This window comes from Branchiostoma floridae, chromosome 8 (assembly GCF_000003815.2).
Source record: "Branchiostoma floridae strain S238N-H82 chromosome 8, Bfl_VNyyK, whole genome shotgun sequence".
NCBI lineage: Eukaryota > Metazoa > Chordata > Leptocardii > Amphioxiformes > Branchiostomatidae > Branchiostoma > Branchiostoma floridae.
Genome location: NC_049986.1, coordinates 2,261,898 through 2,284,071, shown reverse-complemented (window position 1 = coordinate 2,284,071; position 22,174 = coordinate 2,261,898). Strand labels below are relative to the sequence as shown.

Genomic DNA, 22,174 nt, shown 5'->3' with positions numbered 1-22,174 from the left:
ATAAGCCTATTCGCAATTACCGGCGCGAAATGCATGACGGGTAAAATCCGCCATTTTGGGAGATAACTTGCCAACCCAGTGTTGCGTCACGCGTGTGTAGTGTCAGCGTTTGTTTAAGGAGATGGCGCTCCGCGCCGCGCCGTGCGGCGCCGCAGGTGTTCCCACCTGACAGGTACGAACGTACACCTGTTCTAAAGAAGATTCTAGAACTGTCAGTTAAGAATAAAGATAATTTTAAGTTTTTGAAGTCTGGTGTAAGACGTGTGTTTGTGTTTTACTGACAGTATATGAAGTAAGTGGAGTTTTTTTTTTTTCATTTTCGTTCCGGCCGTAATGGATGAGCTCGAGGAGGCGGAAGTTTATACACATGAAGAGCTAAGACACAGGACGGTTCTTCATAGTTATACTGCTAATTTGCTAATGCAGTTCTAAAATTGATTGGTTCATGGCAGTTATAAGCTCTGATTGGTTCCTGACAGTAGAAAAAGAAATGAAAAGAAGACACCAGCAAGAGCAATTTTATCCATATCGGGAAAACATAATTATTGTGAGCTCCTACTGCTAGTTTGTTAGTTTGTCTGTTCGATAAATCATTTCCCATTACACAAGCCACTTCATGAACAAAGGCAAAAGTAAGATCCCGTTGATTTTATTCCAAAAAATATGTTCCTACATCACCACCAGTATGGCAGCATAAATTTACAGAACTAACAACTTAAGAGCTGATGTCTGTAAAAACCAAGCAAAATCAGAAAAAGTTGGCCAAACTCAAAAAATCGATTTTCCTTAAATTTTGTGTGGTGGTAGGGCCTTGGTCCAAACCTACAAAAATGGCAAAGTTTTAGATCTGCGGTCACCGGTTGCCATGGCAACGGCCATTTTCAAAATGGCGGATTTTCACCAAGGGACGGCCTTGGTCGCGTCCAAAATAGGCCTCCTTTGGACTCCTGTAGCCCCCACAAATTAACAGATATTTTATCGATCCTCGCATATGTTATTACCCCTATTCTAATGAACAAAATGATATATAGTGATGCTCAAAATGATTTTGTGGTCAGGTGCAGTAGATGTTTAAAAATGATGTGTTTTCGTGAATTTCCAAAATTGGCAAAAATCCATTTTTTGACCATTTTTATTGACCATTAGCTCATTAGCAGGCAAATCAATTTGCTTCATTTTCGGCACAGTTATAGTTTGAACCTTTGTATACATCATATGTAAAAATAAATTTGGGCCTTTGACGTATCGAACCGTGGTGGCCCCCAGAGTAAACCAATATTTCCATTTCAAGAAAATCGTAACCATAGAATTATTCCTGGAAAAACAGTCATAGCTTACCAGAAATGAATCTCATTATCATTGTATGTAACAGAGGAACTTACCTATCACTTATAAAAGCAGGGTTGTTTTAGATTTTTTTATAATTGCCTTTAAAATGATTTTATTGAGTTTTTTTGGTCGTTTTTAGACCAAAAAATGTATCTTTTGGCCCCAGCACTCTGGTATTACAACCAAATGACCTGAAATTTGGTATGGGAATGTCCTGGACATGTACACACATGGGTTGATAACTGGTTTGCCATATGATAGAACAAAATGCTGAATTTTGTGACTTATTTGGGGCATTTTCGGTCCAAAAACTACATTTTTGGCCCCAGCACCCTGGTTTTACAACCAAATGACCTGAAATTTGGTATAGGAATGCCCTGGACACATGCGCACATGGATTCAATAACACTTTTGGCATACTGTTCAATAAAATGCAAAAGTTTGTGATTTTTGGTTTATTTTTTCCCAAAAAAGTACATTTTTGGCTCCCCTACCCTGGTTTTACAACTGAATGACCTGGAATTCGGTATAGCAATGCCCTGAACATATGCACACATGGATTCAATAACATGTTTTACATACAGTACAACAATATGCTTAATTTTGAGATTTTTGCCATTTTTTTTTACCAAAAAAAAGTCATTTTCTTGCTCCTGTTCCCTGGTAAATAACCGGTAAATAACCGGTAAAAAATTGGTATAGGAGCACATTGGAAATGGCTTTTATAACCCGTTTTTGCATACAGTGCAACAAAACGCTTAATGTTGTAATTTTTGGTCATTGCTTTACCCAAAGTACATTTCTAGCTCCTGTTCCCTATTAGGCATTACAGGCAAATGACCTCCTGGACTCCAAAACCCCCCACAAAGTAAGAGATATTCTATTGATTCCCGTATATGTTATTACCCATATTCTAATAAGAAAAGTGATATTAAGTTATCCTCGAAATGTTTTTGTAGTGAGGTGCAGCAGATGTTAAAAGATGACGTGTCTTTGTAAATTGTAAATTGCCAAAAAGTGTTATTAAAGTGTCCAGGGCACTCCCATACCGAATTTCAGATTATTTAATTGGAGAAACAGGTTATTTTACAGGAGCCAAAATATTTTTTTTGTAAAAAAAATGGCAAAAAACACACACAAAATTCAGCATTTCGCTGTACTGTATGACAAGCATGCCCTGGACATATGTGCGCATATGTCCAGGGCATTCCTATACCAAAGTTCAAGTCGTCTAAATTTTTTTAGTTGTGAAACCAGGCTACAAGAGCCAAAAATGCACTTTTTTGTTTTAAAAAAATGGCCCAAAATAACAAATGAAGCATTTTGTTGTATTGTATGCCAAACGTGTTGTTATTGGATCCATCAGTGCATATGTCCAGGGCATTCCAATACCGAATGCAGGTCATTCAATGGTAAAGCCAGGGTACAGGAGCCAAAAATGTACCTTTTTTTTAGTAAAAAAAATGACCAAAATTAAGCATTTTGTTGCACAGTATGCCAAAATTATTATTGACTCTATGTGTACATGTGTCCAGGGCATTTTTGTACCGAATTTCATTTACTTGTAAAACCAGGGTTTAATGGGCCAAAAATGTACTTTTGGGGCCAAAAATTACAAAAAGGAGCCAGAAATGTACTTTGGGTAAAACAATGACATTAAGCGTTTTGTTGCACTGTATGCAAAAACGGGTTATAAAAGCCATTTCAAAGGCGATTCTACATTTGTATACCGATTTTTTACCGGTTATTTACTTGGAAAACCAAGGAACAGGAGCAAAAAAATGACTTTTTTTGTAAAATAAATCTCAAAATTAAGCATTTTGTTGTACTGTATGTAAAACATGTTATTGAATCCATGTGTGCATATGTTCAGGGCATTGCTATCGATCATTCATTCAGTTGTAAAACCAGGGTAGGGGAGCCAAAAATGTACTTTTTGGGGGAAAAAATAAACCAAAAATCACAAACTTTTGCATTTTATTGAACAGTATGCCAAAAGTGTTATTGAATCCATGTGCGTATGTGTCCAGGGCATTCCTATAACAAATTTCAGGTCATTTGGTTGTAAAACCAGGGTACTGGGGCCAAAAATGTAGTTTTGGGGCCAAAAATGCCCCATAAAAGTCACAAAATTCAGCATTTTGTTCTATCATATTGCAAACCAGTTATCAACCCATGTGTGTACGTGTCCAGGACATTCCCATACCAAATTTCAGGTCATTTGGTTGTAATACCAGGGTGCTGGGGCCAAAAGATACATTTTTTGGTCTAAAAACGACCAAAAAAACTCAATAAAATCATTTTAAAGGCAATTATAAAAAAATCTAAAACAACCCTGCTTTTATAAGTGATAGGTAAGTTCCTCTGTTACATACAATGATAATGAGATTCATTTCTGGTAAGCTATGACTGTTTTTCCAGGAATAATTCTATGGTTACGATTTTCTTGAAATGGAAATATTGGTTTACTCTGGGGGCCACCACGGTCCGATACGTCAAAGGCCCAAATTTATTTTTACATATGATGTATACAAAGGTTCAAACTATAACTGTGCCGAAAATGAAGCAAATTGATTTGCCTGCTAATGAGCTAATGGTCAATAAAAATGGTCAAAAAATGGATTTTTGCCAATTTTGGAAATTCTCGAAAACACATCATTTTCAAACATCTGCTGCACCTGACTACAAAAACATTTTGAGCATCACTATATATCATTTTGTTCATTAGAATATGGGTAATAACATATGCGAGAATCAATAAAATATCTGTTAATTTGTGGGGGCTACAGGAGTCCAAAGAAGGTCTATTTTGGACGCGACCATGCCTTCCCTTGGTGAAAATCCGCCACTTTAAAAAATGGCCGTTGCCATGGCAACCGGTGACCGCAGATCTAAAACGTTGCCATTTTTGTAGGTTTGGGCCAAGGCCCTACCACCACACAAAATTTAAGGAAAATCGATTTTTTTAGTTTGGCCACCCTATGCTTGGTTTTTACAGACAGAGCCTCTTAATGTATGAAAAATGTTTGAGAATACATTTGAGGACATGTTACAGAAAGGATCCACTTTTATCTATTACATCTTCATTACATTGTCATTATTATCATCGGTCACAGTTTCCTGCTATCACAACATAATCAGTAAAGGATCATTAAAAAAGTCACTGGCACTCAGCTGCCAGCAATTCAATACAGTTTATCTCTGCCAACTTGAATGGCTTGTATGCCAACTGTTTATTTGACCAAGTCTGGCTGCAGGTTCCGAACCAATGCAGCACAGACCTTGATGATGTCATCTACTGCTGACATGAGTGTTATGGGAAATGTACCCTCCAGGATTTTGAAGTCCTTCAGTCGATTGTTAGCACGCTCTACGCGGATCCTCAAGTTTGCAACAGTTTTTGTTTTCTTTACTTTGTCTCTTGTCATGTGTCGCCTCCCCTATGCTGCTGGTGGTATTTCTAGTGTTGCATTCAGCAGCATCAGGCCCTCCTGGATTGGAAATCCCCTATCTGCCATTATTTCTATAACGTCATTTGGATCAACCAAATCTAAAAAGCCACAGTCCCAGGTAATGAACACATCAGAGGCTCTTCCGCCATAGGTCTTTGAAAGAAAGGAGATGTGCCCATTTGGTGTGATCCCTACAAACGGCTTTAAAGTATTGTGTTTTTATAGTCATACCATGTGGAGGCTTGTAAGTCTAAAGATCTAGGTCTCTCAATAAATATTTCTGTATAATCAATTATGCATCTTATTCTACTACATTGTTTCTTGAACTGTGGTGGCAAGGTCTTGGAAATTGCAGCTCTACTTGGCCATACTATCAGTGGTTGTAGTGTAACAGACAGGAAGCGAACCCAAGTGTTGGCAATCTGTGAGCAAGAACAGTTTTGTCCGACCATGGGTCTTTCTTGTCAGTGGGAAATGCATAGCTGGAAAGGTTGGGGACATTTACATCATCAAAATCCCTTTTTTGGTTCCATGTTTTTATTTGGACATGTCCCTGACTTCCTTTTTTTAAAGTTGATACAAGAAGGTTGAAACCGCCTTGGTTGATGTGTTCCATTACCGCAGCCGACCACTGCACACAGCCTCATGTTGAACTCCGGCACCTTAAAAAAAAGGAAGAAACATTAAAGCAAATATCAACACTTAAAACAAAAAATACAGCTTTAAAGCGCAATACACTTCAATGCACATTCTACATGCACCCCTCCCCACCGTCACGTTTGCGTAACTTGCAGCGACCTTGCTTGCACATTTATTAGTACAATTTTTCAACCTAATGCACCAGTTTAATACTAATACGGACATCCAAGCCATTTACTGCGATTATTAGTGTACTCGCTGTTGGTTGTTAACATTTTTTTATCTTTCTAATCGAAGTGTTGGTCACAGTACGAAAGCTCCTCAGTCAGTGCAAGTGGGGTCATGTCCGGACACGAGAGATCACGAGACAGTGACCATATCGGCTTTCATTATTGTGAAGACACAAGGTCGTGCATTTTAGCTAACATTTTTACGGTTTATAACATACGTAGGTTGAAATTTCCTAATTATGTCACACTGGTAACCTTTACAGACAAAAACCTGGCTGTAGTGAGAATGGACAAAAATTCTAGAAGTAAGCGGCAAAGATAGATGGCATCGTGCATGGGGGAGGGATGCATGCGTTATCACTAACTATGGTAACACTTGCTTGGATACCGTCAAAAAACGTACCGTAAATTCCTCTGAAGCGAAACTGAACACGGTGTTTCAGGTACACAAGGTTTAGGACATCGTTGGAACATCAGATCCAGGCGGGTAGCTGCCGTTAACGCCGTGTAGAGGCTAAAAATCTCGACACTTGAACATTGAACCTGGACACACACTGCCCTGTCGAACGCGACTTGTTTATCTCACTTTTTTCGTTGCTAAGGAAATTCCGCGCATGCGTACTGGTAAATGCAAATAGGCTTATTCCTGGGAATTCGTAGTGTATTCGAGAAATTCTCACTGCATTCCAGATATTCTTTTGGCCACATTCGAAGTGGCATGCCCCATCGAATTGGTCAAGACTGTTTCGAATAAGGCCGTAGAGTGCGGTCATACTGCAGTTAGAACAGTTGAAATACATTTAGAATCCACTTTAAATGCCATTCAATGCAGTGAGAATTTCTGGAACACACTGCGAATTGCCAGGAATTGCGAGGAATAGAAAAGAATTTTCATTCTTGTTCTCGTGTGAAGGAGGCTTTACGGATCGAGCCGACTATCGGCAATGCTACGTGTCAACTTGTGTTTTTCTTAAATCTTAATTAAGACATGATAAACGAACAAACGCACAATTTTGACATCTTTCAAGTGGAGTATGATAAGATTGGGGTACTACGGTAACACATATGGATTAACCATATGCTATAAGGCCTCCTTCGGTCAACATTGACCAAGGTAAAATCCTATGGATTCACATGGAGCCGTTTTTGTTGATATTTTCTTTATCAAAATTTCAGCTTATAGAATACAAGACAGAGTCGTCGATGTAACAGTATTGAGTTCATCAATCGTGCAATAAATAAAATCAGATGTACCCCTTATATCTGAAGTTATCTTTTTTTAATGTACCAATGCATACGATAAACAAGATCAAGTTTATCAGTATAAGCGTTCGGCTGTTAGTATATAACTCTTCAATATTTAGCGTCATTGGACAAATACTACATATACGAAAATGTTGGTTTACATTTGAGAAATTGACGTAACGTTAAGTTGACATGTACTCCGTTATAATGAAAATGTTTGGCCTAAATGAAATATGAAAGTTTCAAGTAAGGTTCCCTATCCATCTTTTAACGTTTTTAATCCTTGTCCTGCTGAGAATCTTATTGCCAATTTAAACCCCCTAAGCTGGTTAATTAATTAGAATAGAAAGAGGGTGGTACAAGTGGGCGAAAGAGATTGTAAATACAGTGCATCTAAAGCAGTGGAGGACGAAACACATTTTATTTCCAAGTGTTCATTTAACAACACCGAAAGAGTCACGCTGTTTAAAGAGATCCACAATTATATTCCCCAGCTTTCCCACATTTATGAACGAACAGAAAGCCTCTTAAAGTCACAAACTTACAAATTGTAGAATAAGTGTGGCTCATTGTCTTCTTCTGCTTCCAAAGGAGAAGTCAAACCTAGTCTATCTAGATATAGTCAACACTATTATTCGAGTAGTCTCATTGTTCAATAATGTTTATCACTGTTCATTGTTTCATACATATCCCCTATCTTTGTTTCTTCCATGTACTTGCAATTAGCCTACGGGCATGAACTTGCAAATAAACTTTATTATGTCCACCCATACAGTAACAAGGGCTGTACTGGGCTGGAAAAAATAATCAGATCAGTAAAAGATGACCTATTAATAGTATTATGTACTGCTGCTGCAGATTTACCTCCCCAACCGATGCGTTTTGCTGCGGTGTGCCACATTTCAGTGAGAAATGCCCCAAAAGTTATAAAGATATTGGACCCACATACATTTGTAAAGTCATCATAATATGTGCAACCCGTATATATATACGGGCTTAACGGGATCCTCTTTCAGTCAACTGTTAGAATATATATGCAATGTGATAAAAATGCGCTTACTCCAAAATTGCCACAAACGCTCGTAAGGAAAGGGTAGGTAAATCTTATATAGTAGTGGGATAGTAGATATCCAATGATACAAAGCCTAACCGAACCTAGATTAATGATGCATATGGATAGTTTGCTTGATTTGTACACACGCACGCACGCACACACACATACATAAATACATACACACACACACACACAAACACACACACACACACACTCATACAAACACCAGAAAAAAAACACACTACTGGTCTTAAAACAATAAAACGGGTTAAAACATTATAATATGACGTAGGTTTTTTAATGAACTTTCTTAGTAATATCTCACGTTATAAAAGTATACCAAGTTTTACAGATGAAGACCTGACAGATGTCTTTATTCGCTACATTTACAAAATAACACGTAATTGGATGATAAATAAGTTAAGTAACATCTGTTCTAGATCCAATCCTCTTTTCATTAGTATCGAAAGGATTCGTCTTTCAGCGTTTAACAAGCGTTATCAAAAGTGGTTCTGCTTTTTTTTCGATTATAAAAACAACCCTGTCAACTATGTGCGTAAATCATACATTTTTAACGTTATGAAAACTTACTGACGTGGCCACATGTTTACGGTGGATCAACAGAAAGAGATCCATTAATTCGTGTTCGCATAAAAAGCTCCGGCTGTGATTGTAAAGCTGCCCATGTCAGTCTCCTCAACTGCAAGATTGCTTTAATTTATTTCGTGCCATCTCTGTATTTGTGAAGCGAATGAATAAACAAGTCTACATCTTTTAAGTGCGTCCGACTTTTTTGAGCACCCATACGCTACACAATCCAAATGCAATAACTTTGTCAAACGCTAACCCTTGTCCATAAACACATTAAGAACAGTTATAAGACAGCCCCTAAAATAATATCTACGCTTCACAAAGCGAGGCAAAGACAGACAAAATACCTACGTATACATTCATTCAATGATTTACTGTATGATAAACAGCAGTGTCCTCCACGTGTTATCGTCTCCATATCGCTTGGGTATGTTTCCCAAACACGAAATGATATATACCATAACAGGACGTGGCTTACCTCGCCAGTGTGTAAGAAACACGTAGTCCTGTACAGCTGAAAACTCCAGCCACGTAAACAACATCTCTGTCTGAGGGGATCTCTACACCTGCTATTCTGGTGCGTTACACATTTTGGCTTCTCTTTGTACTTGGTTAACTGATAATCCGTTTCCAAATCCTTTCTCAGAAAAGGAGTTTGTTAAACTAGAGGTGAAGGTTGCAGACACGAAGGTAGACGGTTAGTATGGTATAAGTATAGGTGTATTCCGAGAGGTGTGAACCCTGTAGTTGGGATTTCGTGAGGTGTTATTATAGCGATGTTGGTGTATGTGTGAGAGGAAGGTCACAATGGCAGGTAGTATACATTGTATAGGGAAAACCAGCTCGACGTGGCAGAGACCATGTGTGTGTTTATGTATCGTACAGGGCTCGAAATACCCACCAGTTATATGCAAATTGTAGGGGGAAAACATAGCATTACAAACTTTCAGCCAATTTTGTAAGCTAGAAATGAATAGGGTTCATATGCTATAGGTCATAAGTTAGCAAAGTACTAACATAGCAAAGTCACCATCAACGTATGGATATCTATAATTCTCATTTCTATCAGTATCCTAGAAAATACCATGTTTTGGCAAAACAGTTCTTTAAAGCAAATCGTAGACACAATTTTATGATATTGATGACTGACAGATCCACACAGTGGTAATAAGTACGTCATTGACGAAAATGATTTCGAGCCCTGGTATGAATGTCCTTGACGAATTAACAGCGCTCATTGACATTGACCTTCTTGAAATGATTATCTGGAAGGGTGTTTAAAATGTTTTGACGCTTAGATTCGCCAGGTGTACCGGACATTTCTGACATCTCTCGGGACTTAAAAGACATTGACAGTATTAGTGACTTCATATGAATTTAACCAATCATGAAAACCCGTCAGGTGATAGAGGTTGTTTCTCAGGCCACACTGAATTTATTTGTTGCTTCTCTGATTTAAAAAAAAATTGGACCGACTGGTGAAAAAAAAATTCTTTTTTTCAAAAGGCCTGAGGAGTTTAATGGTATGTTTTATGCAATGAATCCCTTCCTTTGATTTGTTACTAATGTTGTGAATAAAATTGTTTTTTACACTGAAATTATGTGCATGTGTCTCTGAATGGTAATATTTACAGTTTTGTGATAGCAAAATCTGTATTATTTTTCTCGGGACGTTAAAAAAAATGGACAGACGAGAAGCAACAAATAAAATTGGTATGGCCTGAATATGTAACCCTGCCAGTAAATGAAATATTGCACTATCAAACTGAATACGACGAGTGATAAATAAAACGAATGAACCAAAGCACTCTCCTCTGTCTGTCAATCTCTCTTTCTTCCTTTCTCATCGTCTCTTTTATTTCTCTCTCTTTCTCTCTCTCTCTCTTTCTCACTGTTATTCAATGTTAGAAATTGCACAAACAATCTCGAGAGCATATATTACTATAAACACTCTATTACCATTACCATAAAGGATGATATTTCATATTCATATATCTATTATGCTATTTTCCTCTCGCCAGAAGATTGTCACCGACTGGGCCTGAGTGAATATTTGAACAAGAAAAGTTGGATGTCTACACTCTACACGCGTTCAAGTGTCCTGGTCGATTTGATAAGACGTAACGGTTGTCATCAAGGTAATAAAAATGGTTCGGCTCTCACAATTCCGGAGACGCAAGTGGAGGATCCTGGTGTTATCTGTCTTGTCCTTCCTGTTTCTTCGACGCCTATTTCATCGAGAAACCAAAAAGAGGACAAAGAAGTTTAGGGAACTAATAGAGGAAGGACTACAGATTGATCCACCTATTGTGGACGATTATGTATACGATGAAATAATGGGGGGAAATCTGAGAGAGAAAATTGCCATATATATGACTACGGCAAAGGATTTACCCCATAATACAGAGCGCAACAACACCTTGCACACACCTCTACAAATGATGGAAAACTCGTCAGTAAGTATTGCGTCGAGAAACCAAAGTCTTTTGAAGATCGCGTCTTCTAGCGTATCCGTGAAATCATCCAAGAAGACGTTTGGAGTTAAAAACTTAACGTCAGACTTGTCTTACTTTACCTGGAAGAAGAACAATTCAAAAGCGTATGCTATGACAACACCAAAGGAAGTATCCAAAAATATAAAGCGTAACAACACCTTGCACACACCTCTACAAATTACGAAAAACTTGTCAGTAAATGTGGCTTCGAGAAACCAAAGTCTACTGAAGGTTGCGTCTTCTAGCTTGTCCATCAAACAATCCAAGAAAACTTTTGTGGCTCAAAACTTTTCTTTAGATTCGTCTTCCGTTAAATGGGGGAACAACGCTTCAAAAACCTTCACAAACTTGACCGAAGTTACTAAATACTCTTCTGTTGCAAACTTGACATCCACTAATAATACCGAAAAAAAGCAGTCCACTGACGAAACGTCTTTCATATTCGAGGATTCGTGGAAGGCTAAGCTAAAGGGTGTAGAGGGAGGAAAATGGCGTCCAGCTAAGAGTCGAAAGCACCCACCGGAGAAGGTGGCCATATTGGTACCGTACAGAGAAAGAGAAAAGCATTTAAAGATGTTTCTTCTCATAATGCACCCCTTTCTTCAACGGCAAAATCTAGATTACAGTGTCTACGTCATAGAACAGCATGGGGACGAACCATTGTTCTGCAAGGGGTTGCTCTACAACATCGGCTTCATGTTGGCCAAACAAGATAATGGTTTCGACTGTTTCATTTTTCACGATGTTGATCTCATTCCCGAAAGCGACGAAAACCTCTATTCGTGTAAAGGTTCTCCTAGCCATTTGTCGGTTGCTATTGATGTCTATAACTACTCGCTACCTTACGCGCGTTTCTTGGGTGGAGTAGTGGCTTTTACACCATGGCAGTTCGAAAAGATGAACGGATATTCGAACTTGTTCTGTGGATGGGGAGGGGAAGATGACGACTTGTTTCTGCGGTTGTACAGACAAAAGATGACGCTTTTCCGACCGGACGAAGACGTCGGCAGGTATAAGATGATGAGACACAACAGGACACCGGAAAACCCCAACGCACGTAATCTTCTTGACGTGTGGGACTTAAGGGCACGTAAAGACGGCCTGAACAGTCTTAAACGGCAAAGGGAACATTTTAAGATTACTTCGGTTACTCGAGAGTGGTTATATACTCACATATTAGTTAACATGGGGAAAAGGGATGATGCAAGATAGTGATTTTGAGTTGTTGGAATTGACATTGATATCTTAATGATACATATACATGTTTAATGATAAAATTAAATGAATAGGACCAGCATATATATCTACATGCACTCAATCCGACATAGTACACTTAATGAAATTTATGAGATGGTTATATACTCGCATATTAGTCAAGGAAAAGAGATGGTGCATAATAGTGATCTTGAGCTGTTGAAGTTGGCATTGATATTTTAATGAACAGGAAAATATTATACATATTTATCCAACATACATGTACTTACTCGTAGTACACACACGTCTTGATTAAATTAATGAGAATGCTTAAGACCCCGTTGTTCAAATTTAACATTTTATAATTTGTAAAAGGACACGTAAGTTTGGATTCAGTTTTTTATTTATCATTCAATAGGTAATATATAACACTTGATTATTGCATGACGTTAATAAGGTTGTTTAAAGCACAAAGCACACTGATTATTAAATGCTGCACTTTTACAGGCATTTTTGCAAATTTTCCAGGGCTCAGTTGTAAATTTCTCAAATTTCTTTCCTCTAGTCTAAAAATTGTAATATAGGCGATATCTGTTATTGTTTATAGACCTTCCTCACACGTTCCGTAAACATTATAGACATACCCAAAACAGGATATGCCGCGCCGAGTTAGTTTTAACGCGTTCATTCAGTAACAGGTCACCGTGCAAAGCAGCCAGAACACAGCCCTGTGCCACATAGTCTCACCTTGGGATCGACACTTGTATCCTGGTAAGTTAGATTCGCACCCTTGTTTTTTTCTGTATGCTTTTGGACAAACAATGACAATGTTAGCCTGGATACCATCCGGAAAGTAGTTTGCTCTGGCGTTCATTATATACTGTATACAGTCGCTTCTAGCTCTGTACACTATATATCGCTTCTCTGCTGTTCTCAGGATAGCAGAAGCGAACATAGAGCGAACTAATATCCAGATGGTACCAGGACAAAGGCACTGCGCTAAAGTTAGTAACTTATACTAACAGTGCCACATACACACTACAGTACAGACAGAAGGTAAAGGTAGCCTTTCCTTTTACCTGCCCCACCGAAGTCAGGTACCCATTTTTTACAACTGGGTGAAGTGAGGAAGGTCGTGTAAAGTGCCTTCCCCATGGGCACAACATTGGGGGCACGGCGGGAATCGAACTCAGGACCTCTAGATTCCAAGCAAAACGCTCTACCAGTTACGCCACAGTTGTGTATAGGTTGGCATGGGTCCCAAGAACTTTAAAAGTCAAGTCAAAACTTCATCATGAAATCGCAAAAGTGCAACAGTGCACTGGAAGAGAATCGATCCAAGGTTATTTAGACAATTCATAGATTGTTCTGGTAAAACTGAAAAAAGTCTGACAGTGCTTGAATATTCAATCTGCAAATGGCCATTTAGACGTTGTAAATGTAATAACAACATATCTGGCATATACATGTAGTTGCACGTTAACTCATTACCAAAATGAACCAAAAACCAAACTACTCATGCTCTTGTACACATTTTGGTTGGGCGACGAAATGGCTTGATAACGTTTCGACAAGATCAAACAAAAATATTGAGGTTACACCGGTCCCTTGACATTGAGGTAAAACCTTTCAAACAAGGTTGCGAGACACTTACCTAATCTATATAATATTATTTCACCATAGTCATAAACTGGAGATGTTTAATAGCCGCATATTATATGGGTGGATAGATCGATGTTACCGACCTGGCCACATTTTGTGAACATCATCACATGAACGGCGTTGTTGTAACGTAACCAGGATATGGTTTGCCTTGGTAAACAACAAATATACGGTTTTGTATAAGCTATACATGTATGTGTTAGGCACGCGTATAGTATCTAAGTCCACAACGGTATCCCAACAAACGATATCTTTTACAAACTTACAGAAGAGATTTTATCATGTATTTTGGTGCCGTTAGCTCTAGATCTACCCGTCTATATATGGAGAAAGTGTTTGAAAGTTGAGGGATGTAAAGTTTCTTGAGTGCATAAAACCAAACCGCAAACACTTGAACGACCTTGATGAGAAAAATAAGCTGTTCTCCAACATATATGAGATTTCATTTCATGATCTTCAACCCAGAATTTTCGACCGAATCTCTATATCTTCTTCAGCTATATCTGACCCAAGTTCTGCAAATAAAAATAACATAAAGATACGTCATTTATATACTCTTGTAACGTCAGTAGTAGGTCAAAGTTCGTCAGAAGTCGGTACCACTCCCCGTCTCGGCGAGTGAAATTTCTCGAGTTGGAAAACAGTCTATTTTTCTCAAGCAATATAATTTAGGGCGCGGTCACATAGGTTGTGCGATCGTCGCACGATTTCTATGCCATAGCATTTTCAAGCAGGCCGTGACATAACCAACAACCAACAAGAATCCAAAATTTAAACAGCACACATTTTGTGTACCAAAATAGTTCAACTTTGCAGGAGACGTACATTTTGTCCTCCAAAATGCTCAAAGGTAGCGATCATGCGACGATCGTACGACCTACGTGACTACGCCCTTATCATCACAAAACGTTCAGGCTGACTTGATCTATTGAGATACACGTACTTGCTAACACTGAACAGTAGTAAACTTGTATTTCACATTTTGTCCCTTAGCAGAGTTCCACTGGCTGTGAACGTATCGAACGCTGCAGTTGGGTCGAGAGAAACGAGCATCATTGTACAGTAGATGTCAACGGCAGGTATTGCAGAGAAGGGTGTCCAAGGCGAAGTCAAGATGGTCCGGCTAACGCGCTGTTTCTCAAGGCGCAAGTGGAACGCCGTCTTGCTGATCGTACTGTCCGTCGTCTTGCTTCTACGACTCCTTCACCAGACAAGCGGGAAACATCTACTGAAGGACGAAGGAGAACCCAACGAATTTCCGGATGATCAAAGCAACGACGTGAAAAATTCGCGGACAGAAGCAATCATGGCGGCGTTTCGTGACTCATCAGAAGATGACCAGCCCTTGATGAATGTAGAAGACGATATCGTGGACACTAACTTGTCTTTAAGTAACGAAACTGATGACCAAGAGGTTGGAGAAGAGTCTGCAGTTCTCGGTGACCCCTGGATGGATATGCTTGATAACGTGAAGGTGGGAGGGAAGTGGGCTCCTGATACAAATGTGTGGGAGAAGATCGCCATCGTGGTCCCGTACAGAGGCAGGCGGGCTCATCTGAAGATGTTCCTCCTCTACATGCACCCATTTCTGCAGCGGCAAGGCAGAGATTACGCTATCTACGTCATCGGCCAGCGCGGCCAGGAGCTGAAGTTCTGTAAAGGCATCCTCTACAACATCGGCTTCATATCTGTCTTAAAAGATGGCGACTACGACTGTATCATTTTCCACGACGTAGACCTTATACCTGAAGACGACAGAAATATATACACTTGTGGTGACACTCCAAGGCATCTGTCTGTGGCTGTAGACAAGTTTAACTACAAGCTGCCATACAAGAACATATTTGGCGGGGTGGTGGCTATGACGCCGGCACAGTACAGACTTCTAAACGGGTATTCCAACTTGTTCTGTGGATGGGGAGGGGAGGATGACGACATGTACAAAAGGATGCACAAACATAAGCTAGAAATCTCGCGCCCAGACGAAGACATCGGAAGATACACGATGTTTCAACATGAGTTGGGTGATGAGAACAAACAGAGGTTTAATCTTCTTAAGACGTCTGACTTAAGGGCCGATAAGGACGGTCTTAACAACGTTGGGAAAGTCAGGGCTAAGATAACCTCAATGTCCCGCCAAAGGTTGTTCACTCACATTGTAGTTAACGTTGGCAAGAGATATCATAGGAAACATAGGATGTAACACTATCTAAAGGTGGTGTCTCACTGCGCTTGGGGCACCGGTGCGGCACTGCTGGGTTCGTTCACTGCGGCGCTGTTGTGTTATTTTCGCCGATTTTCTTATAATTTAAATATTGCGTAATACGTAATAGTATGACCTAGAAGACAGAAAAATACACAAAACACAAGAAAATTCGGTCTTTATCTCTGAAATTCGTTGAGTAATCTTTCTAACCCCGCAGTGCCGCACCGGTGCCCCAAGTGCAGTGAGATACCTCCCGAAGATCTGGAATATAGTACTCCAATCACAAACATGCATATACTTTTCCCTTCCTTTAGTAGTCTTTCACTTGGTTTTCTTAGCTTTATACTAGTTTTATCAGATGAAAGCTTTTTAAATCCAAATGCTAAATTGAGTAGTATAATTATCATATACGTTTACTATTACATTAAGTAGAATACATTATAATCATATCAAGTACATTGTACTAGTAACTGTAAAAGTAGGTAATGTGAAGTTACTTTGGCTAAAACATTAGAAATATGAATAAAATGATGAATGTGACTTTAAACAGTAAACATTGGAGACAAAGTCAATGATTGAAATTATAGAGTTGCTGTCGCCATGTGAAAACTATACGCCGAACTTACTGTTCTAATAGAAAAGATATTAGTACATGTATTAAACATGTTTCTGTTATAATACACAGTGTGAACTAGTACTTCATAAGACAACACTTCCCTCTCTATTGATACAAAATCACACTCCACTTGTCAGATATTCTGATCATATTGTCCACATTTCGAGCACATTCCTCCCTTCACATTTGCCGACATGTAACTGATGGGTGTTTTCGTGTATAAGCGCCACCTAGCGTTCTTTTCCTGAAGTTCCGATATTGGGCTGACGCGTGGCGACAATGTCAACAGTGATACCACTAGAGTTGTCAGCGTTATACTATAGTTGTAGTGTGGTCCCAGTTTTATCCGAATGAAAGCTCATCTGTGTTGGTAAATTCCATAGTGAAAAGTTTAAACTTTGTTCCAACACAAGGGAAGAAACTCACCATAAATTTTCGGCCGAACACTCCGACCTTCATCAGATGAATGATTCGCTGCTAATCCGGAAGTCGTCGGATGACGTCAGGTAGCAGCGAATCATAAATGGCGGGAAGGCGAAACCTGCCACCGTCACGGTTCAATGAGGGTTGATGTGCCCTGATGTAGATAGCCTCCTTGACGCCCCTCTGCTTTAGGCCGACTAGGACACTTAGGCAGCTTTTGGTGGCGCCTAAGGATAAGACGCCCAAAGAACACAAGTGCGGCGTGGTTTACCATATTCGTTGTGCGGGACAGAACCTCAGAGGTCCGTGCACCGAGTCCTACATCGGGGAAACGGCACGATCATTAAGAACCCGTTTCATGGAACATAAACGTCGCAGTTCAACATCTTCAGAAGTGTCTCAGCATATACACGTCGAATCTCCGGGCCACTCCGTATCTCTGGACCAAGTTCGCATCTTGGACTCCGAACAGGACTGGTTCGTGAGGGGCGTCAAGGAGGCTATCTACATCAGGGCACATCAACCCTCATTGAACCGTGACGGTGGCAGGTTTCGCCTTCCCGCCATTTATGATTCGCTGCTACCTGACGTCATCCGACGACTTCCGGATTAGCAGCGAATCATTCATCTGATGAAGGTCGGAGTGTTCGGCCGAAAATTTATGGTGAGTTTCTTCCCTTGTGTTGGAACAAAGTTTAAACTTTTCACTATGGTCCCAGTTTTCTCTCATCTTATCCAAGTACTTACATGTAGATGTTTTGTTAATCTGTTCGATTTGAACACTAAAATGTCAATGACGCCACTTATCTCAGACTAATATGGACTCTGGGTTAATTTTAGATATCTTAGAAGGCTTTTAGCAGAGCTAATGCATTAATCATTCACTTTCTGTTTCGTTCTAAGTGTGTGCATAGTTCTGTTCCCTAGAAACACAACTATTGGCAATACAGATAAAGTCTCTTGGCCTTTTTCATACCTAGGCTGCTCAGGATTCATGTTTCTTTCTTTCCGAGCTTTTTCCTCCTTCCTTTGCTTTCATTCTTCAATACACTAAAAGCACTATAAGCATTTGCACCTGTCTTATGTTAGTGTATATACAGCCACTCGTCTTTCACACCGCACCAGTACTTGAGCGCTATGGTAGTTGTTCCTTAGACAAACAGAGCGTTGCCGGAGTCTCAAGCACTCTTTAGTAAGACCCATGTCGTATGGCTGCTTTTGGCTACAAAGAAACAAGTGGATGTGGATCAAAACCTACATGAAAGTCTCAATGGGAGTTGGGTAACCCCGGTACTCCTGTTGGTCCCTATGGGGTTAGTTAGTGAGCAGTTGAGCTAGTGGGTTGGTCTTAATAAGACCTCACAACGATCAGATTTTGAGTCCCCCTATCTATATATTTCTATAGGGTGGACACGAACCCTGTCCCTCATCCATCCTCTAACTCTCACGTGCTGGCTCCAAGTGCCACATCCCAGTAAACCGCTTCATTTGTATGATTTTTTTTTTGTATATCTATATATATCAGAAAACATAATTTCAGCGTCAATTCAAATTCAATTCAGCGTCAGGTCAAAGAAGAAGATGTGAAAACAAAAAGTAAAGAATTTATTCTTAGGTATTCAATACGCTGTATCTTGTCATTTGTTCAACCTTCCAGACCACTTAGATTTCATAGTGAAGGCAACTTTTTTGGGGGCCAAACTTTTTTTTATTCGCATGTTCGGGGGTTCCCAGGTTTGGGGTTCCCAGAGGATGTCATCCATATACTAGTAGTCAAATCAACATGGCCTAATGCTATCGTCTCAATTTTTATTTGTCACCGGGAAACAAACATTAATTAATTTTTGAATGAGGCCAGGGAGCGGTGGATACAGGGATGGATGTAATCCATAGCTAAAGGGTAACACGACTTGGTGACCTTTGTTTACACTATCTTGCTTGACTTACTACGGTTTACGATCAGTCAACATGTGACTTTTTTTTTTTTTACTCAATGGTCACCACGTAAGGCCTGAAGGCCACTCAAGGTTACGGGTTACATGATTAGAACTGTAACAGCAACTCTTCGCCCTAGGTCAGAAATATCATGATTGAGACCTGCCCAATTGCTCACTGTGAGTGAGGACTAACTGACCCAATAGGCGAAGCAGGGGTTACGAGGGCTGCTCGGGAGATTCCCTACCCCTATTTTGGCCGGAATGGTTTGATCCGCTCTGGTGGATGTTCGCACATGTGGCGGGATCTTTAACGTGCTTGGGGTGTTGCTCTCCCCGAACACGGGACCTCCATTTAACGAAGGACGGCCCGAGCCGAAGGACGGCCCGAGCCGAAGCTAGGTACTCATTTTCACCTGAGTGAAGTGAGGAAAGTCGTGTAAAGTGCCTTTCCCAAGGGCACAAGATCGGTAACACAGCAGGCGGATTCGAACCCGCAACCTCTCAGTCACGGGCCGAAGAAACTGCCCCTACGCTACACGGTCCCACGTGAAGTGACTGGAGTGGGCGAGTGCAAAGTACAAGCGGTACACCATTCAGTAACTACATTGCATGGTATGAACTGAATACGGTCTTTGTGGTACGGGCAAGGCTTTGCTTTTTAGTGCGTTGCATCATTCTTCAAGTAAGTCGTGAAACAAATCCGGGAAGCAAGGAATGATATGCGCCATGTTAGGCTCTACGTAAACACGCGGCAAGACCTTCTATTGAGGACCCGGTGTGTGAAGACGGCCATGTTATTACCACGCCTTAAAAGACGCAGGTGGAAGACTCTCATACTTCAAGTATTCGCCACTCTTCTGTTACTACTACTCCTGGCTTCGTCGTTGCGATGGAAAGACAGAGATGTTGACGATACTTGTCCTGTAGACCCGCCGAATCTAACGGGACCCGTGAACGTAAATCTACAAGAGGCACCTGTACTGGGCGATGTATCCATGGACCATTTAGACGTAACGTTTGGGGGATATTGGCGCCCTCCTAACTGCACCGCCAGACACAAAGTTGCCGTCCTGGTGCCTTATCGTGATCGCCGTGAACACCTCCACATTTTCCTGAACCACATCCACCCCATACTGAAAAGACAACTGTTGGATTACGGAGTCTACGTCATCGAACAATATGGCGACGAACCGATGTTTTGGAAGGGCCTGCTGTACAACGTCGGTTTTACCGAGGTACTCAAAAATCGTAGCTACGACTGTTTCGTTTTTCATGACGTGGATTTGCTTTTGGAGGATGACCGCAACAAATATTCCTGTTCTTCATCTCCGAGACATTTATCCGTAGCTATAGACAAATTCAACTACACGCTGCCGTATAAACAGTTGTTCGGTGGTGTGACACTTCTATCGGCGTCTCACTACCAAACCCTGAACGGGTACTCCAACCTGTACTGTGGATGGGGAGGGGCGGACGACGATATGTACTTGCGGCTTTTCCACAAGAAATTGAAAATTACTCGTCCAGACAAGACAGTGGCTAGGTATAAAATGATGCGTCACGACCAGACTAAACTTAACCCTTACAGGTTTTCTCTTTTGAAGACGTCACAGGATAGATATGGCCATGATGGTTTGAATAATCTACATGATATGGACTACCAGGTAGTGTCGGTACATCAGTATCACCTTTACACACATATCGCCGTGTTCGTTGCTACTAGAAAAATACAGGCTACAAATAGATTGGTTACAAACTCAACCGATTAGCGATCGTGCAGCAAATAGCTTTGTATGATTTATAAATCATCAGTCACAGAGAAATTATATAACGGAACGTTTTCTCATGTGTGTAGTACGTAAAACCGTTAGGAATTTGTCCACCTTTCTCACGCGGCGGCCATGACAGATCGAAGATGAGGTCAATGAGGCAAACAGACAAAACTTATTTCTGAAATCAGGTCCCATTTAGTTTTCCCCCAAACCACACAATTTTTTATAATACAAGATAGAAGAATAAATATTACAAGTAGTGTTATGCACTGAAAGATGTAGCGATTTAGAGTAGCGTAGACTGATCTCATAGTCCCGTAAGAGATGAAAAAAAAAACAAACATAATAATGCAAATTTTGATGGATTTGTAGCCATTCACTTATTAGTCACTTTCCTAATTGGCAGGTTATCATTGGCCGAACTGCTAATTATGATGGACAGTCATTTGTTTGCCGCATTGAACTCGTTTTAGGTCTATCATGTCTGTCATGAGAAAGGTGTATTGGGGCCTAGTTTACTGGTTGAAACGTTAATTCGGTCAATGTGGGGTGCGACCTGGCCTACCTAACTGCAAAAGTATAGACCACACGGAACCTAATTATAAATGTGAAAGTCCCAAGTTACAGTGCCGTATTTTCCATTATGGTTAAGTTGTGTGTTTAAACCTAGCGAACAGCACGCGTGACTGCGAAGAGCAAATATCTCTGCTAGCACATTGCTCCCCAAAGGAGTAAAGTACAATGTTGCTTTTGTTGCACATGTGATTTGTATGGTTGAACAATAATAATCAATTCATTGTGGACAAATAGTACGCTTGTTGTACTAACTGATGCCGTGCAAATGGCTCGTTTTGACTTTCGTGAATTCCCAGCTGTAATGATTAAACATTAGACGTCCAAGCCCTTTCCTCTGATGTTAGTGAATGGGTATAAATTTTGTATGAACCGGACGTCAATTTGAATCATTAACGTGGGCGTTTATACACGTCGTGGTAGAATATACCTCGTTTCAACATCGATCACGATATTTCCTCCTTTTACATACTTCCGAACTATATCGTTATAATATTATTTTACATACAAAAGATTATTTCATTGTGTCTCTCAAAGCAATACCGTTATGAGTAAAAAAAAGAATCTCTTGACAAAGATGAAACTTCAGACAACGTTATTCATGTATTATTCAAGAGATCCATTGAAAAAAGAAATGAAAAAATGAAAGTTCAACTGTCTATCACAAACGAAAGATTAATAATAAACAGGTTCAGTGCAACTACGTCATAGGCGTATGACGGCAGCCAATGAGAAGCCTCTATTTCATATCTTTCG

At 40.1% G+C, this 22,174-nt stretch overlaps 2 protein-coding genes and 1 long non-coding RNA gene across 4 annotated transcripts; 2 read left to right on the top strand and 1 right to left on the bottom strand.

Moving 5' to 3' along the window:
* Nucleotides 1-4,378: 4,378 nt before the first annotated feature.
* Nucleotides 4,379-6,232, bottom strand: LOC118420566. The gene is made up of 2 exons (XR_004831747.1): nucleotides 6,054-6,232; nucleotides 4,379-5,443 (listed from the first exon to the last, which is right to left on the bottom strand). It is a non-coding gene; the product is annotated as an uncharacterized LOC118420566 (long non-coding RNA).
* A 4,463-nt stretch (nucleotides 6,233-10,695) lies between these two features.
* Nucleotides 10,696-16,136, top strand: LOC118420475 (beta-1,4-galactosyltransferase 2-like). Of its 2 annotated transcripts, none has more exons than XR_004831742.1 (2): nucleotides 10,696-13,000; nucleotides 14,885-15,137. XR_004831742.1 is itself a non-coding variant. In XM_035827300.1 (2 exons), the coding sequence occupies exon 2, from the start codon at nucleotides 14,958-14,960 to the stop codon at nucleotides 16,092-16,094; it is 1,137 nt and encodes a 378-aa protein (XP_035683193.1). In that variant the 5' UTR covers nucleotides 12,266-13,000; nucleotides 14,885-14,957; the 3' UTR covers nucleotides 16,095-16,136. The 2 variants fall into 2 exon arrangements, 1 of the variants encoding a protein (XP_035683193.1); XM_035827300.1 differs by having other exon boundaries at nucleotides 12,266-13,000; nucleotides 14,885-16,136.
* A 3,308-nt stretch (nucleotides 16,137-19,444) lies between these two features.
* Nucleotides 19,445-21,161, top strand: LOC118420494 (beta-1,4-galactosyltransferase 1-like). The gene has a single exon (XM_035827325.1). It carries the CDS (start codon nucleotides 19,793-19,795, stop codon nucleotides 20,840-20,842), a length of 1,050 nt encoding a protein of 349 aa, XP_035683218.1. The 5' UTR covers nucleotides 19,445-19,792; the 3' UTR covers nucleotides 20,843-21,161.
* Nucleotides 21,162-22,174: the final 1,013 nt, after the last annotated feature.